The 17294-nt window shown below is 40.0% G+C and overlaps 1 protein-coding gene across 1 annotated transcript in view; it reads left to right on the forward strand.

The window, feature by feature from the left end:
- The window catches only part of LOC308133119 (neural-cadherin), a gene marked incomplete at both ends in the record, with an annotated part of 142047 nt that overhangs the window by 72430 nt on the left and 52323 nt on the right, over nt 1-17294 (forward strand). The window contains 8 exons of the mRNA XM_080500402.1: nt 1325-1436; nt 2497-2746; nt 3554-3696; nt 9511-9683; nt 9775-9943; nt 10068-10238; nt 13515-13687; nt 15710-15877. Coding sequence (XP_080356528.1) covers nt 1325-1436; nt 2497-2746; nt 3554-3696; nt 9511-9683; nt 9775-9943; nt 10068-10238; nt 13515-13687; nt 15710-15877 — 1359 coding nt within the window. The remainder of the gene's footprint in view (nt 1-1324; nt 1437-2496; nt 2747-3553; nt 3697-9510; nt 9684-9774; nt 9944-10067; nt 10239-13514; nt 13688-15709; nt 15878-17294) is intronic.

A 17294-nucleotide genomic window follows, 5' to 3' on the forward strand; every position in this document is an offset into this window, starting at 1 on the left:
TATATATATATATATATATATATATATATACACTGAGTTTACTTCAACCTCCAACATACAGATTCACCTGCTGGAACTAAAGTGAAAATAATAAAAATATTTCTTCCTGTTTACACACAAATCTCGTAAATATTCAATGCATGTTTGCAGAAGCAGTCGTGCATCTAAATCCTCTCAGCATGCCCATCCGCTGCCCTGCTGTTCTTACTGCACAGGTGGTGTGTCGAAGGTTCATGCTGCTGACGAAATCTTTGCTCAGGTGGTCACGTCTGCAGACTCACCAGTTAAATCAGGCTTTATGGGAATGGAAAATAGGGTTTTGGTTTGAGCTCCAGCAGTTCCGGATAGTGGGTGAACTGGACGGGAACGAGGGAGAGGCGATGACACAGAGGCTCAGGATTTAGGAGGTTTAAAGGAGGAACGGAGAGAAAGAGACAGGCTGGAAATGGGTTTTTCTCCTCGAGCAAGAAGATTTGTCTTCATAATGTTTGCATGAACTATTTTTGTAAATAAGAACATCTATTTATTAAAAGGAAAGTCTGTCCAACTAATATCACACCCAAACTTGGAAACCTGCTGACTCTGAGTGAAGCACCTCAGGCCAATGAGAAATGACTAACAACACTTTATTTCCAGCATGAATGTCACCAATGATTTTCTCTTCATCGTGGCATCTGTCAGATGATGGGAATCAAATGAAGATTTCACCCTCAAAATGTATGGGTTAGAAGCAAGAAAATTGATATTGTGCAGGTTTCACTTTGAAAAGGACCAAACTTTGATAACTGAATGACTGCGTGAGGGCATTTCCAAAAATGGTGCCAAAGAACAAAAGCAGTAAGCTAATGGCAGGGTCATGGGAGATCTCATTTGAAGCCATTTGTATGTTTATTCCCATGGAGATCCCATCTTGTAAATTGAAGAAGATCCCAAATACCACAGTACCATTAAAATGTCATGTTCCATTAAATTGAATGTGTTGTATATAATTAACTCAACTTAACTGCATATGTATACCTTCACGTTTTATAAAGGTGTAGATAACCTGCTTGTCCTTGATAATTTTTTCCTTCCTTTAGAGATGCTGTGATAATTTTTTGTTTTGAAGACCTTGCAATATAAATGTGTTTCAAATATTGTGTATAAGTGACCTAAATATTGTACAAACTAAAATTCCAGTAAATCTTTACAAAGTTTGAACATAGATGGTAATTTGACTTTCTTAGAAAGATGAAATAAGTCAATAGTTTGTTACGACTGCCTCTTGTTGGTATAATTTATGATGTAAAAACAACAGATAATAGCTGCGAGATGTTCCCTGCAGGTGGTTGTCCTTATAATGGATGAGAATGACTGCACACCAGAGTTCCTCCACTCCATTTACAGCAGAGACAACATACCTGAGAGCGTCGCACCTGGAACATCACTGCTGCAAGGTAACACACACACACACACACGCACACGCACACGCACACGCACACGCACACACACACACACACACACACACACACACACACACACACACACACACAGACACACACACACACACACACAGTGAGAGAGAGAGAGCATCCCAGATCTGAGCAGGTACTGATAAACTATTTGCCCTCAGTCAGTGAACACAACTCCAGCACATCCAACACCTGTGGTTATACTGTAGTGTGTGTGTGTGTGTGTGTGTGTGTGTGTGTGTGTGTGTGTGTGTGTGTGTGTGTGTGTGTGTGTGTGTGTGTGTGTGTGTGTGTGTGTGTGTGTGTGTGTGTGTGTGTGTGTGTGTGTGTGTGTGTGTGTGTGTGTGGGTGAGAGAGCCATCTGTCATAGCTGCTGGTGACTGGTGGAGATCAAACAGTCCGACTTCAACGAGGCTTTGCTCTTATTAGGCACACAGCCAACGCTGCGCACACACACACACTCACACACACACACACACACACACACACACACACACACACACACACACACACACACACACACACACACACACACACACACACACACACACACACACACACACACACATTTTTACTTCAGTTCGAGGACACTCACAAAGGCAGTGGGGCTACTCTGCATTCTTACCCTAACTTGAACCCTAAAATCTGAACCCTGAAACTGTTCAGACGGCAGACACAATGGGCTTTATCCTGTAAACTGCTCTTACTCTCAAGGCTCAATGCACAAATCTATCCTCACAAATAATAATAACATAGGGAGAAATGTAATCATGCATGTCCATACATGTTCAGCAAACTCTTTTCTCTTATGCCATTTTGCCATGCTCACACCCCCTTTTACATTGAATTATACTTTATTTATCTTGGCTTTTACTATTAATTTTGTAAATTTTTTTTAAACTTTTCCTCATCTGTCCTGTCTGTTCCCCACCTCTGTATTACCCCTTCTCTTCTCTATATTTCACTCTTTTCTGACCTATTCTTCTAACTTGCTCCCACCCACTCCTTAATTTTCCTATCCGTCCTCTTCCTCCGTCTGATTCAGTGCTGGCCCGAGACTGTGACTCGGGCGTAAATTCGGAGCTCACCTACTCCATCCCCAGCAGTGACTTTGATATAACTGCGAACGGCGTGGTGAGCCCTGCCCGTCGCCTGGACTATGAGCGGCCCAATCACATTTATGAATTCGTGGTGGTCGCAGTGGATTCTGGGATACCCCCACGCACCGGGACCGCCTCCATCCGCATCAGGGTCGCCAACAGCAACGATGAGGCACCTATCTTCTCCCAGAGCGCGTAGGCGAACTTTGTCATTTTTCTACTTTTCAGTTTCATGTTTAACTTTTAATCACCTTTTTTATATTGAATGCAACTTTGTTTAGCAGTCATATTCTCTCTCTCTCTCTCTCTCTCTCTCTCTCTCTCTCTCTCTCTCTCTCTCTCTCTCTCTCTCTCTCTCTCTCTCTCTCTCTCTCTCTCTCTCTCTCTCTCTCTCTCGCTTCCACACTCCTGTCACTGTCTGGGTCTCTCCTACAGAGTAAATCAGCTAATTAAGTTTGTTTTTAATTCTGACTATTTTTAATCCTGCTGTTCTTCTCCATCTGTTTTCACTTCATCTTCACCTTTCCTCTCGCTCCTATCTGTTTCACAGCTTTCATTTCCTATTGTTTTCTCCTTGTGGCTCCTTTATGCTCCACTAAGTAGTCTATTCTGTTCATCTTTCTCAATTTTCTCTTTTCTTTGTTGTTGTTTCTTATTTTGTGCTGCTGTATGTATGTACAAATGTTTATGAGGTCAACATGGACATATGTGTATATAAAGAGAAGGTAATATACTGGGCATATACATTTGTATATATGTAAATGTATGTTTATGCATGTTTGTAAAGGCATATATTCAGCTTGTATAATATCTCATATAGTATCTTGTATTTTTCCATGGTCAATGTACAAATATTTTTCCAGAAATGGATATGTCCATAATGTATAATTATTTGTCAAGACTTGTTATATATATATATATATATATATATATATATATATATATAGAGAGAGAGAGAGAGAGAGAGAGAGAGATAAATGTCACTCTTTCCTCCTTTCTCAGTTATAAGACTTTCCTCAGTGAAGATGCCGGTCCAGACACGTTGGTTGCCATCGTCCATGCCAACGACCCAGATGGAGACACCGTCTCCTACGCCATCACTGGCGGCAATGAGGACAGCAATTTCCTGCTGGACAATCAGAAGGGTGAGGCAACAAATGCACACAAAACTCTACTGTTGTTGTTGTTGTTGTTGTTGTTGTTGTTGTTGTTGTTGTTGTTGTTGTTGTTGTTCATACACATAAACACAACTGACGTTTCAATCACACTTGACTCAAGTACTTTTTTCATCGAGGAGAGTTTGGCTGATTACACTCAAGCAATCAACAACAAAAAGGTTAACGCTCCTCACAGCTGTGGAGTAATTACACTTTCCTAATTTCTCAGTGTGAAGCAGCGCTTTACTTGAGGCAGCACAAAAAAAGTGATGTTTAAGCTTAAAAGTAATATTGAGTTGTTCCCTGGAGTTAATAAAGGACTCAGGAAGAAAGTGGTCATGTTGATTTATAGACATCGCTGCACTGGTTTTACTGTTTCATTAATAAAGCATCTCCCACTCTGGACACAGAAACATTTCAGTACTGGCACTACTGCAGGATTATAGCTACTATTAAAAGTGAGGAATATTTGGTTTGGTAGATTATTTCTTTGTTTTAACTATGCCTTTTGGGCCACATAGTGGTGTGGTGGTTAACATTCTTGCCTCACAGTGGCATTACCCCCGGTTGGACTCTGATCCGGAAAGTAGTTATTTACAAAGTTTGCATGTTCTCCTGATACACCCGTGGAGTACAGAGGTTTCCCCCTACAGTCCAAAAACTTGCATTTGTTGGTGATTTGAGACCCATAAATTGTCCGCCGGTATGAATGTGAATATATATGTAATGGTCTGCTTTTACTCAAATTCAGCTGAGTTCGGCTGAAGCACTCTGCAACTTAAATTAAATAAAGAGCTCAAGGAGATAAACATCTCGATGGGATTGGCAATAAATCTTATGCTGGTGGAAAGCATGTTCATTTCCTGCCTCAATGGTACCACATTGATAAGGAACATGCATTTGTGGGATAAGTAGCAGTGTTTGGATTCTGCCTCTGATTGATTTGCCATATCTTCTCTGCCAATGTCAAATAGCTGATTTTGCTTTTGACTCTATTTGGTATTGTTTCATTGAACATATGGCTGATTTCTGAAGAAATAAACAAAGGCCTCGTTAGAATGTGGAAGAATCATAAACAGCCTGACATCTCCTCTAGTGATACGAACATCTCATCTTCAACCACTACTTATTGCGAGTTACACGACGGGGTTGTGTTGGTGATACTCAGTACGCCCAACCTCACGGGCGTACTTCTGGTAACACCACAGTGGTATGTGATTGTCAGCACCTTGGGGCAGCAGATGCTCAAAACTCGAGTCAACAGTAGAATAGGTCATTTGGCTTGAGCAAAGAAGATCTGGCAATTATATCCTGGGTTCAAGCCATGTCTTTAGCTCAGTTGCTCATTCCACAAATGAAAGTTTATTCTAAAAGTGGCACCATTCAAAATGGTAAATAAACCGCTTTGCCACCCGTGTGACTGCTGACAAAGAAGTAATCTGTTAAATCTTCCTGGGCTCAGTTTGTGTAGCACAAAGATTTAAAACAATAAAAGGGAAAGCTAAGTTTTTCATAGGTTGTTAGGATCGTAAATGAGAGCATTCATTATCTTTGAAGTTTATCTCGCAAGTAGTTATCGAGCTACTTCACTCTGGAGATATGCATGAGCCAACATCAGCAACCAGCTCTGCTCCTAATGGGACAAAAAAACAACACATAAATGATTAGGAATGTGTTATTTGCTACCAAACAGAAATCATTTTTACGTTCATGTGCACACACAACTGCATACAGATAACAATACACACACACACACACACAAACACACACAAACACACACACACACACACACACGGTAAAGTCGCTGTTGCTATGGAGACGAGTATTTGGGGATCAAGCTTGGTAGCATTAACGAGGCCAGTGAACCCCCTGGAACACACAGGCACACACATAACATGCATAAATAACAAGAACATGAATACACACACATTTGTAATCACTACAACCCACAAACTGTTCATCTCCTCCGTGTGTCTGGAGGATGTGTTTAAATATTTATGTGCCTGTTTTTTGTGAAGTAACAAACAACTTTTCAAGGACATGTTGGCCATCTTCACTTGATGGTGAAAGGTCAGATCATGTGTTCTTTTTATCATCTGATGTACCTCTGAGTCGACACATTCAGTACAAGAGTATTATGAAAAAGACGGTCACTACCTGACAGTTAGAATGGCTGTTTGGAAACTGAAGGGAAATGTGTAAACCTACTCTTCCATTTCTAGGAGCAGGACCTCAGAAAAGCAATAATGCATGTCGTGCGCTTAAAAAAATCAGCATTCAGAATACTTTTCAAACACCCTGCTGTACAAACCGCCTCAGATGTTTGGCTGCACTTTGACTTCAGCAGCCAAACGCGAGTCAGCCTTCCCATTTCTGATAGTTTATGATCTTTTCAAACCCTGAAGGAGAACATTTGATCAAATTTAATTCAGTTTAGTTGAATTCAAATTTTATTCATATGGTGCCAATAACAACATAGTCATATCAAGGCACTTTTACAGAGAAAACTATTCCAGATGAGCAGGCATAGGTGGCGGTGGAAAGCAGAAAATCCTTTTCAACGGAAAGAAATCTTTTCAGAACTAGAAGAGGTGACTTTCTGCTGTTCCAGTTAGGGGTTTGGGGTTAGTGAGAAAAGTAGAGGAGAGCGGTCGAGAGCTATAAACCAATGAATAAACAAACGAACGAGCAAAACAAGTTGACATCAGACAACAAGCTTACTCACTCAGAGAAAACTGATAGCAACAGGCAGTTCAGATCACAAACTTCCAGTTTCACTGTTAGAGATCCTGCAGAGGTAGATGGAACAGAGTACAAGAGAGAGACATATTGGTATTGGAATGTAATAGCAATGTATGAATATACGGAGAGTGAGACAGGAGGGGAACTTGGTGCAATACAGAGGCAGTTTAAACCTACAGCAGCTTGTCTAGAAAATGGTCCAAGAGAACCTGATGCTGCCTCAACCGTGAGCTTTCATCGATCAGGAAGCTTGAGCCTGATCTTTGAAGTAGAGTGTTAGCCTCCCTAACTGAAAACAAGTAGTTGGTTCCACTAGAACATGTTACCTACATCTCATTACCCAAATTGTTTCATTTATAATTACTACAGAAAATGCCATCTTATTTCTTGACACCAGCAGATACAGTTGGACCCTCCCAAAAAAATCCATTGAATTGGGCTGTCAACATTTAAATTGGTTGTAAATTGAGGGGAGCTTCAAGCCTGCAGTGTTTCCCACAAGATTATGTGAGACTATGCACAGTTAAAATTGGGTGGACCCCCCCCCTTTGTATTTGTAAAGAAGTCACCGCATAAAAAAATGTGTATGAAGTGCAGCAATCCACTGAACAGATTGGAAGTGAAGAATGTTGTGGTCTCACAATGGATAAAACACAGAAATGTTTAATGTGTTATGACGAACAGTAAAGAAACCTGACTCATTAAAAAATTACATAGCCCACCACATTCCAGGTAATTAAAGAGAGACTATGAGCTTGTAACTTATTAATTGGGTCTGCCTCTGTAAGAGGTGTCGCACAATTATTTTAGCTTTAATATTGTCTTCTGTTTGCAAAAACAAAAATATGAAGGTGTAGGTCAGGGTTGAAGGAAGAAGCTGAGAAATACATGATGTCAGTGCCAAAACAAAACAGAGAATACAAAGTGTGTGCGTGTGTGTGTGTGTGTGCGTGTGTGTGAGTGTGTGTGTGTGCGCACACGCAAGCACATGTATGTGTGCATATCAGAAGAGAAATACTTTTGCAAGATAAAGTTTATATGCAGCACTGTGATGCTCAATCATGTTTTGCTTGCACGGTTATCTTTGTACGTGTGTAGTGCATTTGTGTTTGCGTGCGTGCGTGCATGTGTTTTCCTGTCTCTAAGCCTCGCTGTCACCTTATCACCCAGAATGCACGGCTCCACTGCACACACAAATGCATGCGTTCATGCACAGATACAAACATGAACATTTGCACATAAATGATATATTAAGACTCACTACCACACACACACACACACACACACACACACACACACACACACACACACACACACACACACACACACACACACACACACACACACACACACACACAGTCAAGCAGCAGATGGCCTTTGGCTTGCTTGGCTGTTCTGCTTTGTCACTTCAAAGCGTTGTGAAGTATTTTCATGTAGATGTGTTCGCTCCCTCCCAGCCTCCGTGTCTCTATTCATGTTGCTACCAAAGCTGCTTATTTGTTTGTTTGTTTGTTAGCGCTGCTGCTCTGTTATGTTAATTTGCAAGTGATTGTTAGCACAGAAAAATATGACATTTGTTTTAGGCCCGAGTTGGAATAATGTGGGTTTTTTTTCCGGCTGTTGTCATTGCAGTTGGTGACCCACACAGCAGTGAACATCACAGCTCTGCTTTTCATCTTTGGGCTGTCATGTCAGTTGGTGTTTGTACTTACTTTGCACAGTTCCCATTTTGGATGCAGAAATGGGAAAACTCCCACAGCAAGCACTCAACTTACTTCACATGTAATGACGTACCACTTAGTCAAGTGACGGGAAAATATTCCACAACCATTTTGACAGTTTGAACTCAAGTGGATTCTCTGAACTTCTGAATTATCATATCTAGATACTAAATAATAAATGCAAATGGCAGTGGTTTTAGCCATTATTATTTATCATTTAGTCATATTCTTGTCCTTATGTTAGACCACCTGCCATGGCAGCCATTGATGTGTGTGTGTGTGTGTGTGTGTGTGTGTGTGTGTGTGTGTGTGTGTGTGTGTGTGTGTGTGTGTGTGTGTGTGTGTGTGTGTGTGTGTGTGTGTGTGTGTGTGCGTGTGCGTGTGCGTGTGTGTGTAAGCGTTTGTGTCATTCACACTGCTCAAGTAGTAAATAAGTCAATTTACCATTACTGTGGCTGTCCAGATATCATACAATCATATTAACTGTTCATTGTGCAAATTTCAGTAACAGTAAAATAGCAAACAGTAAAATATTTCAGTTATATGGAGGAGATCCAAAAATGTTCAGGATTCTGAAGTTTTACCTTCATGGTGATTTTGGGAGAAAAAGTAAGCAGCGGATTCTGAGTGTTTTTCTTTATTTTCTGTTTGCTGAAACCTATTTGAAATTTCCTTCTCCTCCAAACAAGTCTGCTCTCTGTAATGTCAACACTGTCCCCTGGCATTAGAAACAATTTAACATGAAAGCAAATTAAACTTGCAGTGTAAGTGTTGGCATTTTAACAAAAAAATATAATAAAGAGAAAACATTCAATTCTGCCAGTGTATGCTACGCCTCTGAAAAATGTCATAAGTACTTACTTGCAATACATGTTGCATGTAATGTGAGTGGAAAGGTGAAGGCATTTAAAAGGCACCAAGATGAGATGCCTCCTTCCTGTACAGATGGGAATATGGATGGACAACAATGAAGATCATACTTACTGAAACAATAGTGGAGCAGTTCAAATATTTTCCTTGTTAAATTTTGGGATTTGTCAATGAATCTTTTGGTATCGTAAGTCAGTTGTTTCGGTTGTTGACAGTTCATGGGTTCGGCAACTTGGAAAACGCCACATTTTCTAGACTATTTCCTCAGTATAAACACATCCATGTAGCTATAGTTGCTTTACTTTAAGTATTAGCACTTGTGTTAAAAAGTTAGTTGGAGCTCAATCTGAGTGATCGTGAGTCAAGTACTTCAATAGCAGTTTAATTTAGGGGCGTATCTTAATGAGAACTTATACCAAAGATTCCAAGATCAATTTGATTTGTTCTTGAAATGTGTTTGTGTTTGTAGGCATTATCAAGCTGCGTCGGAGTCCTCCCCCTCGACTAAGAGGCCCTCAGTACGTCCTCAACATCACCGCCACGGATGATAACGCCTCCGGTGGTCCGTATCCCCTCAGCAGCTCGGCCCAAGTTATCGTGGGAATCAACGACATCAACAACAACAAGCCTCTGTTTGAAGAGGTGGCTCAAGTTTATCCTGCATCATTATGACTTCAATTTAGAGATCCGTTGTCTGAAATCGGGTCCCTGACTGTGCTGATTGTGTTCTCAGTGTCACCACTACAGTCTGAATGCGGCGGTCCTGGAGAACCAGCCCCCCGGGACGTTCGTCCTGCGCGTCCAAGCTCACGACGCTGACATGGGGGTCAACGGAGAGGTTAAATATGGCATCATGCAGAGAGATGGAGTTTCTTCTGGATTTGACATTGACACTGACACTGGTATGCTTCACTGAAACAACTATGATTGTATCTGTAATAAAAGACCCGTCTCGAAACATAGGAAAGTAATTTTTTGTTTTAGTATATGATGAAGTCATTTTAAAAATGGTGATGTGGTTGTCAGGTGTGATCACCACGGCGACAAGCTTCGACCGGGAGCGTCAGCGGGAGTTCACATTGTCGGTGACAGCGACCGATCAGGCCGAAGAGCCGCTCATCGGAATCTGTCAGATCACCGTGCAGATCTCAGACCAGAACGACAACGACCCCAAGTTCGAAAACAGCCGGTACCAGTGTGAGTACTACACGTCTTACTTCTATTGCTGTTTCTTCTAATACTATTATCACTACTACTACTAATATTCATACTAGTAGTATGAATAGTAGTAGTAGTAGTAGTAAAACTACTACTTTTCTTAATACTACTGCTACTGCTGCCATTACTCCTACTACTTCTAAGACTACTACTACTGTTGATATTACTTTCGCTGTAGCTATTACTACCATTTACCATGACCATGCACAGAATATAAGTGATGTAGAAAATGGATGGATGGTTGAGTTATGACTATTACTACGACTAGAATTATTTTGGTTACTACAATTTTGACAATTACTTCTACTAGTATAATTGCATCCAGTGTCATTACAATTGCATTCGTAATATTGCATTTTTCTTTAACATAATTGTCATAAACCTTTTCACCATCAAGACTAACAATGTTAGTAGTTGCTAGAGTTATTTTATTGCGAGTACCACTAATTTTAACACAATTACTGCTTTTGTTATTATTATTATTTGTTATACCTACTGTTACTAATAGAAGATTGGTACTACAACTTACTGATGCGAAACCTGCATTATAAGCTGTTTTGCATGACTCTTCCTGATGCAATACCAACTACAACCTGACAGCTGCTTGTACAAATACTCAGGATGTTTTCCAAGTATTGCTTTTTAACGGTTCAGAAGCCATTTTCTGTGTTCATAATGCCTCTCATCAACTGGATTTTTTTCCCCATCTTCTGTATATGACAGTGTGAAACATGGCAGTGGTTGAAAAGGGTTGAAAGGTTTCTTTCTCCCTGGAGTCGCCCACGCTAACATCTGTGTGGATTGCGTCCTGTATGCGTTTTAACTTAAGGCTGTGTTTGGATCAAGCAGGTGAATTGTGCAGCCTCGTGTATTTGTTGTGGCTGTTGTGCATCAGTCTCCATCCCTTTTAATCCTGGAAAGCTCTTAAGACTGATGAAATATTTGCCGGCGGCTCCCTTGGGTCTGTGTTTGTTTACTATGTGTGCAAATATGTGTTTTGATAAGCGTCGTGTCAGAAGTTCTCTTCGTCCGATTAGGGAAACGCACAGAGTGGCTCATAAACTATTTAACAGGCATATTGAAATGTTTCTGGGACATGCATTCATTTGCTACTGGTGAAAGTGTGAATGTTGAAGGGGGTTTTCTGCACAAATGAAGCAAATGAGATCGAAACCACCTCTTGTTTAGCGTGCTTGTTGTTTATCTTAAGACCTTTATCCACATCCTGTGCTGCGCAGAGGTTTAGGGCTTTAGGGACATCGTGATCAGCAGCTCTCAGGTGTGTTTTCTTCTTTTCTGTCTTTACTTTCTATTAGCTGCAACATATTCGGATTTCTTTCCTCCCCCCGGGAAGTCTGTTTACTGTAAAGCAAACAGTGTCCTCTGGCAGCAAAAACAACTTTCTCTTGCCTGTGAACATGAAAGTAATATAAATTTAATGTAGGTGTAAAACAATTTTTTTGTGCACAGAGGGGAACAGAAAGCAGCACTAACATGGAAAAAGTTATTTCAAATGCTGTCATGAATACAGACGTGCTGTTATAGACATTGGGAGAATGAGGGTGAGACACTGAATCAAGGTAAAGGATGGAAGGACTTAAGTGATTACAGCTTTTCTAGAGCTATGAAGAGGAGGAAACTTGGCTTATCCTTCCGTCCAGTTTCATGGCCAACACAAGATATTTGATATGGTTTTACAGTAATGTTACATGATTTAACTGTATCATACTAATTACATCAAAACTTGAAACAACTGGATTGCCACAATTTAGATTGTTTCTACCATATTATTATTTTAGGTTAAATTGATTCATTGACAACAACTTTCTCATAAATTTGTATTTGACATACAAAGTGGAAATACGATAAATAGGAACGATAACCTTGATAATGATAAAGTGTATACGTGTATATGATTTTGACAAGACAAAGCAAGTGGAAGACTCGAGTGCTACAGCTTTGTTGAAATTATTATTTTTCAGATATCTTTTTAGATATGTTCTGGTATTTGAAGTTCAAATAAAAATATAAATTATTAATAAAGCAACATACTGTAAATAACTTTCTGAGTTGAAATGAAACTTTTCTTGAAGTTGAGTTTTCTTAAATATTCTCAGTAACAATTCAACTTAATTTCTTAGGTAGTCACTTTTACACCCAACAAAGTTCTTGTCTTCCCAGACTGACTGGGATCACAGCAACTCTGGGTAAATTATATAGAATTGACCTTAATGTTGCCAGTACTACTACCAGCATCAGCTTGTTGATTTTTGTTTGTGATTAGCTGAAGGGGAGACATTTCATGCAAGTTGTTGTTTTTTTGTTTTTTGTTTTTTAATTGTCAGGATGGAATTACTGACAAACTGCGCTGGTTTCTTTAAGAGAACAGCTCTCTATTACAGTTGAGTGGCTTTGTAAATGAAGAAATGTTATTGTTTTAGACAATGATTAATTCAGGTGCCAACTATCGAGGGGTGGGCATTTAACAACTTCGCCCCGGGTTTAAGTATCATTTGCTATTGTAAATATAATACCTCTCTATGATAGACATGCACACTACTTTCAATGGACAGAATTAAAATAGGTGGGTAATGTTACAGCTTTATCCACCATTGTGATGGAAGCCACACCGTCATAATGGAGAACTCCGGGAGGCCAACAGATCCCATGTTTGCTCCTCCAGATTGTTTTAGTGGGGGTTGTTTGTGATACACATTAGACTCAGCAGGATGTACTGTGATTATTCAGATGAAATAGACCCCGGGAAAAGCACAAATGCAATGTGGACATTATTATTGACATAATGCTACAAATGCAGTATTACAAAGGGAAATGCAGCAGCCACCACCACCCGATGTTTGGTTGTTTTTGTTGTCTGATCAGCGCTGACACGCATCACCGTCAGCAGGATTGGAGGTTATATTCATAAATTTGAAAATGCATCTGTTGACTTTGCAGAGTGAGACCCAGAAATGACAAAATGAGGTGACACACTGCTGACACAACACAACGCTGCGCTCCCATTATTATAATATCTGCTTACATCACAGAACATGATGTTATATTGGGTTCAGTCAATTTTAATGAAATTTACTTATCATGCCGAGACACAGGCAACAATCTGGAAAACGATTGTAGATTTTTGTTTTAATGTCCACGGTTAACCACCTTCTAAAATAGAAGGAATTCTTTTTCTAAGCAATCATTTATGATGTTTTGTCCTCAATCTGACAGCTTATGTCTGCTCCCTCTCAGACTTCCTCAGGGAGGATACACCAGTGGGTACTAGTTTCCTGCGAGCAGCAGCACATGATGATGACCAGGGAAGCAACGCAGCCATCACCTACTCGCTGTCCAATCAGAAACCAGCTTACTTGCACATCAACCCAAGCACCGGCTGGGTTTATGTCAACTACCCAATTTCACAGGTCAGTAATACACAGGCTCCTTACACCTTAACATCCATCCATCCATCATCCATCCATCCATCCATCCATCCATTGCATGGCTTTTAGAGAAACCTGCACATATATACTGTATAAAAATGTACAGATACATGTTTTCAGGTGAGACATGAGCAACTGCAGAAAACCCACACACACCCAGAGAGATCCTGCAAACTGCCCAGCGAAACTGTGGCCCACATGTAAAGCTAAACGTTCTCACTGTGAAGCATCACACATCCATCCTTTCCTACAGAGCTATTTTTTTTTTTTTTATTAGTACCATCATACTTGGGTCCTTGTCACAATCCAGCCTGAATCTAAATCCTTACCCAAGGTTAACGACACTTTAAAATGACATAACTCACACAAAATTTTAAAAAAGATATCCGTTTTTGGATATCCAAATGTTCTACGAAATGTAAATAGGAAAAGAGTATTGGACCTCCACCGATCACCCAGCCTTCTTGTTATTCCACCCAAGTCCATTTATAACATTTTTGGCACATGTATTTATGGAAGCACAGCTGCCTATGCATATGGTCATGTCACTGATTACTATTCCAAATGTGACATATTTGAAAGAAGTGTTTCGTACTATATGTATGAACCAATACATCCTGTACTGTGTGTAGTAACAATCTCAGAATCAGGAGGGGTCACCAGGTTGTGTTTCCACTGGCAGCAGCTTTTCTGTTGTTTACATTGCGAGAAGTAAGATGCATCAAACACACTGTTGTCTTAAATTTTTAATGGTTGCCATTGTGGGAGTGGATCCCTCTGTGTCTCTGCGTGTATTTTTTTTCTTTGTATAGCCTTACAAAGTCAATCTGAAACTCCACAGCGAATTCAATCCGTCTGCGATGAATGATGCTGTCTGTTCTTCTGTCACTGTCGTCTCATCTCTGTTCTTCTGCCTCTCATTTCCTCTTTAAAAGCACTTCAGTCAATAATTCAATAAAGGCAAATGTACCCACACTCACTTTATTTATTCACTTTTAAACAACAATCCAAAGATCAACAATAATGAAATACTGTGTATTCCTCTCCTCTTTGATATTTACTTAATTTCCAGTTGTTCGACTTCCTTTCAAACCTTTCTAACAGCTGTTTGATAATTAACTTTGGCTCATCTTTTCATCCATAATACAATGATTAGGACAACATTTTCTTGACGCAGAAATGTTTTTTCTTTTTCAAAATCACAAGTCAAATAGTACCAATAAATAATGTATTCATAAAGACACATTTGTAGAATCGAATGCAATATAATATATTCAAAGTTTTAAAATTCAGAACAGTTTAATAAAAAGTGTAACTGGTATAACAGTTAAAGACTTTGTATGAGGAGTTACTCTGACTTCCTCTACTTTCAGTAACTAGCGTGTCTCCTATAATCCATCTTTATTTGATTATGCATCCATAGAATTAGAATCTAGAATTTGCCACTTGGAGTGAGATTATTTTTACTTTGTGTGGTTTTAGAGTCAAAAAGGTGACTAAAGTTGTGATTTAATAGCAATCAATATCTATTTATCTATAGATTATGCTCTCAGTTTGCATGTGCTTTGCATGCTATTGACTGAAGAATCCCTCCACAAGAGACATAGTGTACATTCGGTCAACTATCTGCTAGAAACAGAATTACTTTCGTGCTCATTTGCCTGTATTCTCCATTAAGTTCTCAAAGACATGGAGCTCGAGGAATTTATCAAATTGTTTATAGAGTAGCAGCAAATAAATCTGAATAAGTCAAAATTTGATGTACAACACAGAAACTGTATTATATTAAAGTGAGCTTGCAAAACTATTGGCAAGCCAACTGAGAAAAAAAAAGCCATTAATAACAGTAACAGCAGCGTAAATCTTGAGTAGATCATCTCTTAACCCAGAATTGATAGATTTATCAGAGATGGATCCCTCGGTAAATCGTTACCGAACAATCACATGCAAGCTAAATTATTATTGTTTAGATTTTTGATCATTCTCCATGCCTTCTCACTGCAGACATCTAGGATCAACCAGAGGATTGTGGCATCAGATGGAGGAAACCGAAGCAGCTCCGTGGAGCTGACCGTCATCATCACTAACGTCCACAACCAGCCACCGCACTGGGAGCAGTCTGAGTACTGGGTCACTGTGCCAGAAAACACCGTCCGGGATGCCAAGATAGTGGTGAGTTAGCACACTGAGCTACAGACTTAAACATTATTTATCATTAAACATTATTTTAATATTATTTGTGTTTCTTTAACCTATCTACTTTTCACATGGAAACCTGATTCCTACATACATTAGTTCACTCTCAAAAGCTTAAATTTTTTTTTTACCTTAATACAGTGAAAGGTGATAAGCCTTTTTCAACAGACTGGACTTTTAATGGCGCTCGACTACTTTAATTTTCCTGAAATGTTGCTGAACAAGAAAGTGAAGTTCACACGTCTGTTGTGATGGGTTTTAGTCGCTCTGTGAGCCAGAAAGAGACATGGACCAGAAGGGCAGAAGACACGTGAAAGAGAGAGGAATATTCCAGCCCAGCAGCAGCAAAATACTTCTCTTTCATTTACATCCTTCTTCATGTCTGTGCAGAGCGCCCTGAGGAGGCCAGAGATGGTCTTTCTTCTTCTTCTTTTTCATCATCCCTCTCTCTCTCTCTTTCTCTCTCTCTTCCCTCTTTCACTCATCCATCCCTCTCACCCTCTCCCTGTGTCAGCACGTTTAGCCGAGCAGCCCCAAACATTTTCTGCCGAGCAAACAACAAACCCACCCTGAGTCTGTCTCACCTGACTCACTACAACGAACACACACACACACACACACACACACTGGCACACATGCACACACTTTGCTTGTATACCTCTGGTGATTTTGTTAGTCTTTTGATCCCTCCATCCTAATTTGCTCTCTTTTCCTAAGCTGCTGATTTAGAAGGTGGAGGAGTTTTTCCCCTCCAGCTGCTCGATTTCATGGAGGTTAGTCAGTTTTCAAATAGTTGTAGGGTGTGTGGCTGTGCGGCTAAGTTTGTTGCTTTCTCTGTGCTCTTTTTTGACGTGTTTTTCACTGAAAAGACTGAAAATGGCGGTGGAGATGATGACAGTGATTGGAAGTTGTTCCACCCACAGCTTCATTTGTCAGAGATGATTGAGCAGAGGGAGAAAATTACACCTGCTGTCGGAGCATCACAATGGACTCTCATCACCTCAGAAAAACAGACGTCTAATTACTGTGTTTAACCTGACAGACTGTATGATGGAGGGAGGAGGACTGGGGAGATGGTGGGAGGTGAGGGAGTCAAATATGGGAGAAGAAAGTGGTACAGTATAGAAAGACAGACAAGCTTGTTCCATATTCTGCTTTTACAGACAGATACAAAGCATAAACTTTACACTTCAAGCAGAGGATGGCATCACATACAATAGATGGAATATTTATTTTCTCTATAGAGCAAATTTCACCAGCAGGCTTGATGTACTTTACGTCATTTGTCATATTCACCCTTCTCTCACACACTAACGGTGGAAGCTGCCATACAAGGTGCTCACACAATATTGGTAGAAACTTGAGGTTAGGTGTCTTGCTCTGTGACACATCA

The sequence above is a fragment of the Blennius ocellaris genome, assembly GCF_963422515.1.
Source record: "Blennius ocellaris genome assembly, chromosome: 8".
NCBI classification, from domain to species: Eukaryota; Metazoa; Chordata; class Actinopteri; order Blenniiformes; family Blenniidae; genus Blennius; species Blennius ocellaris.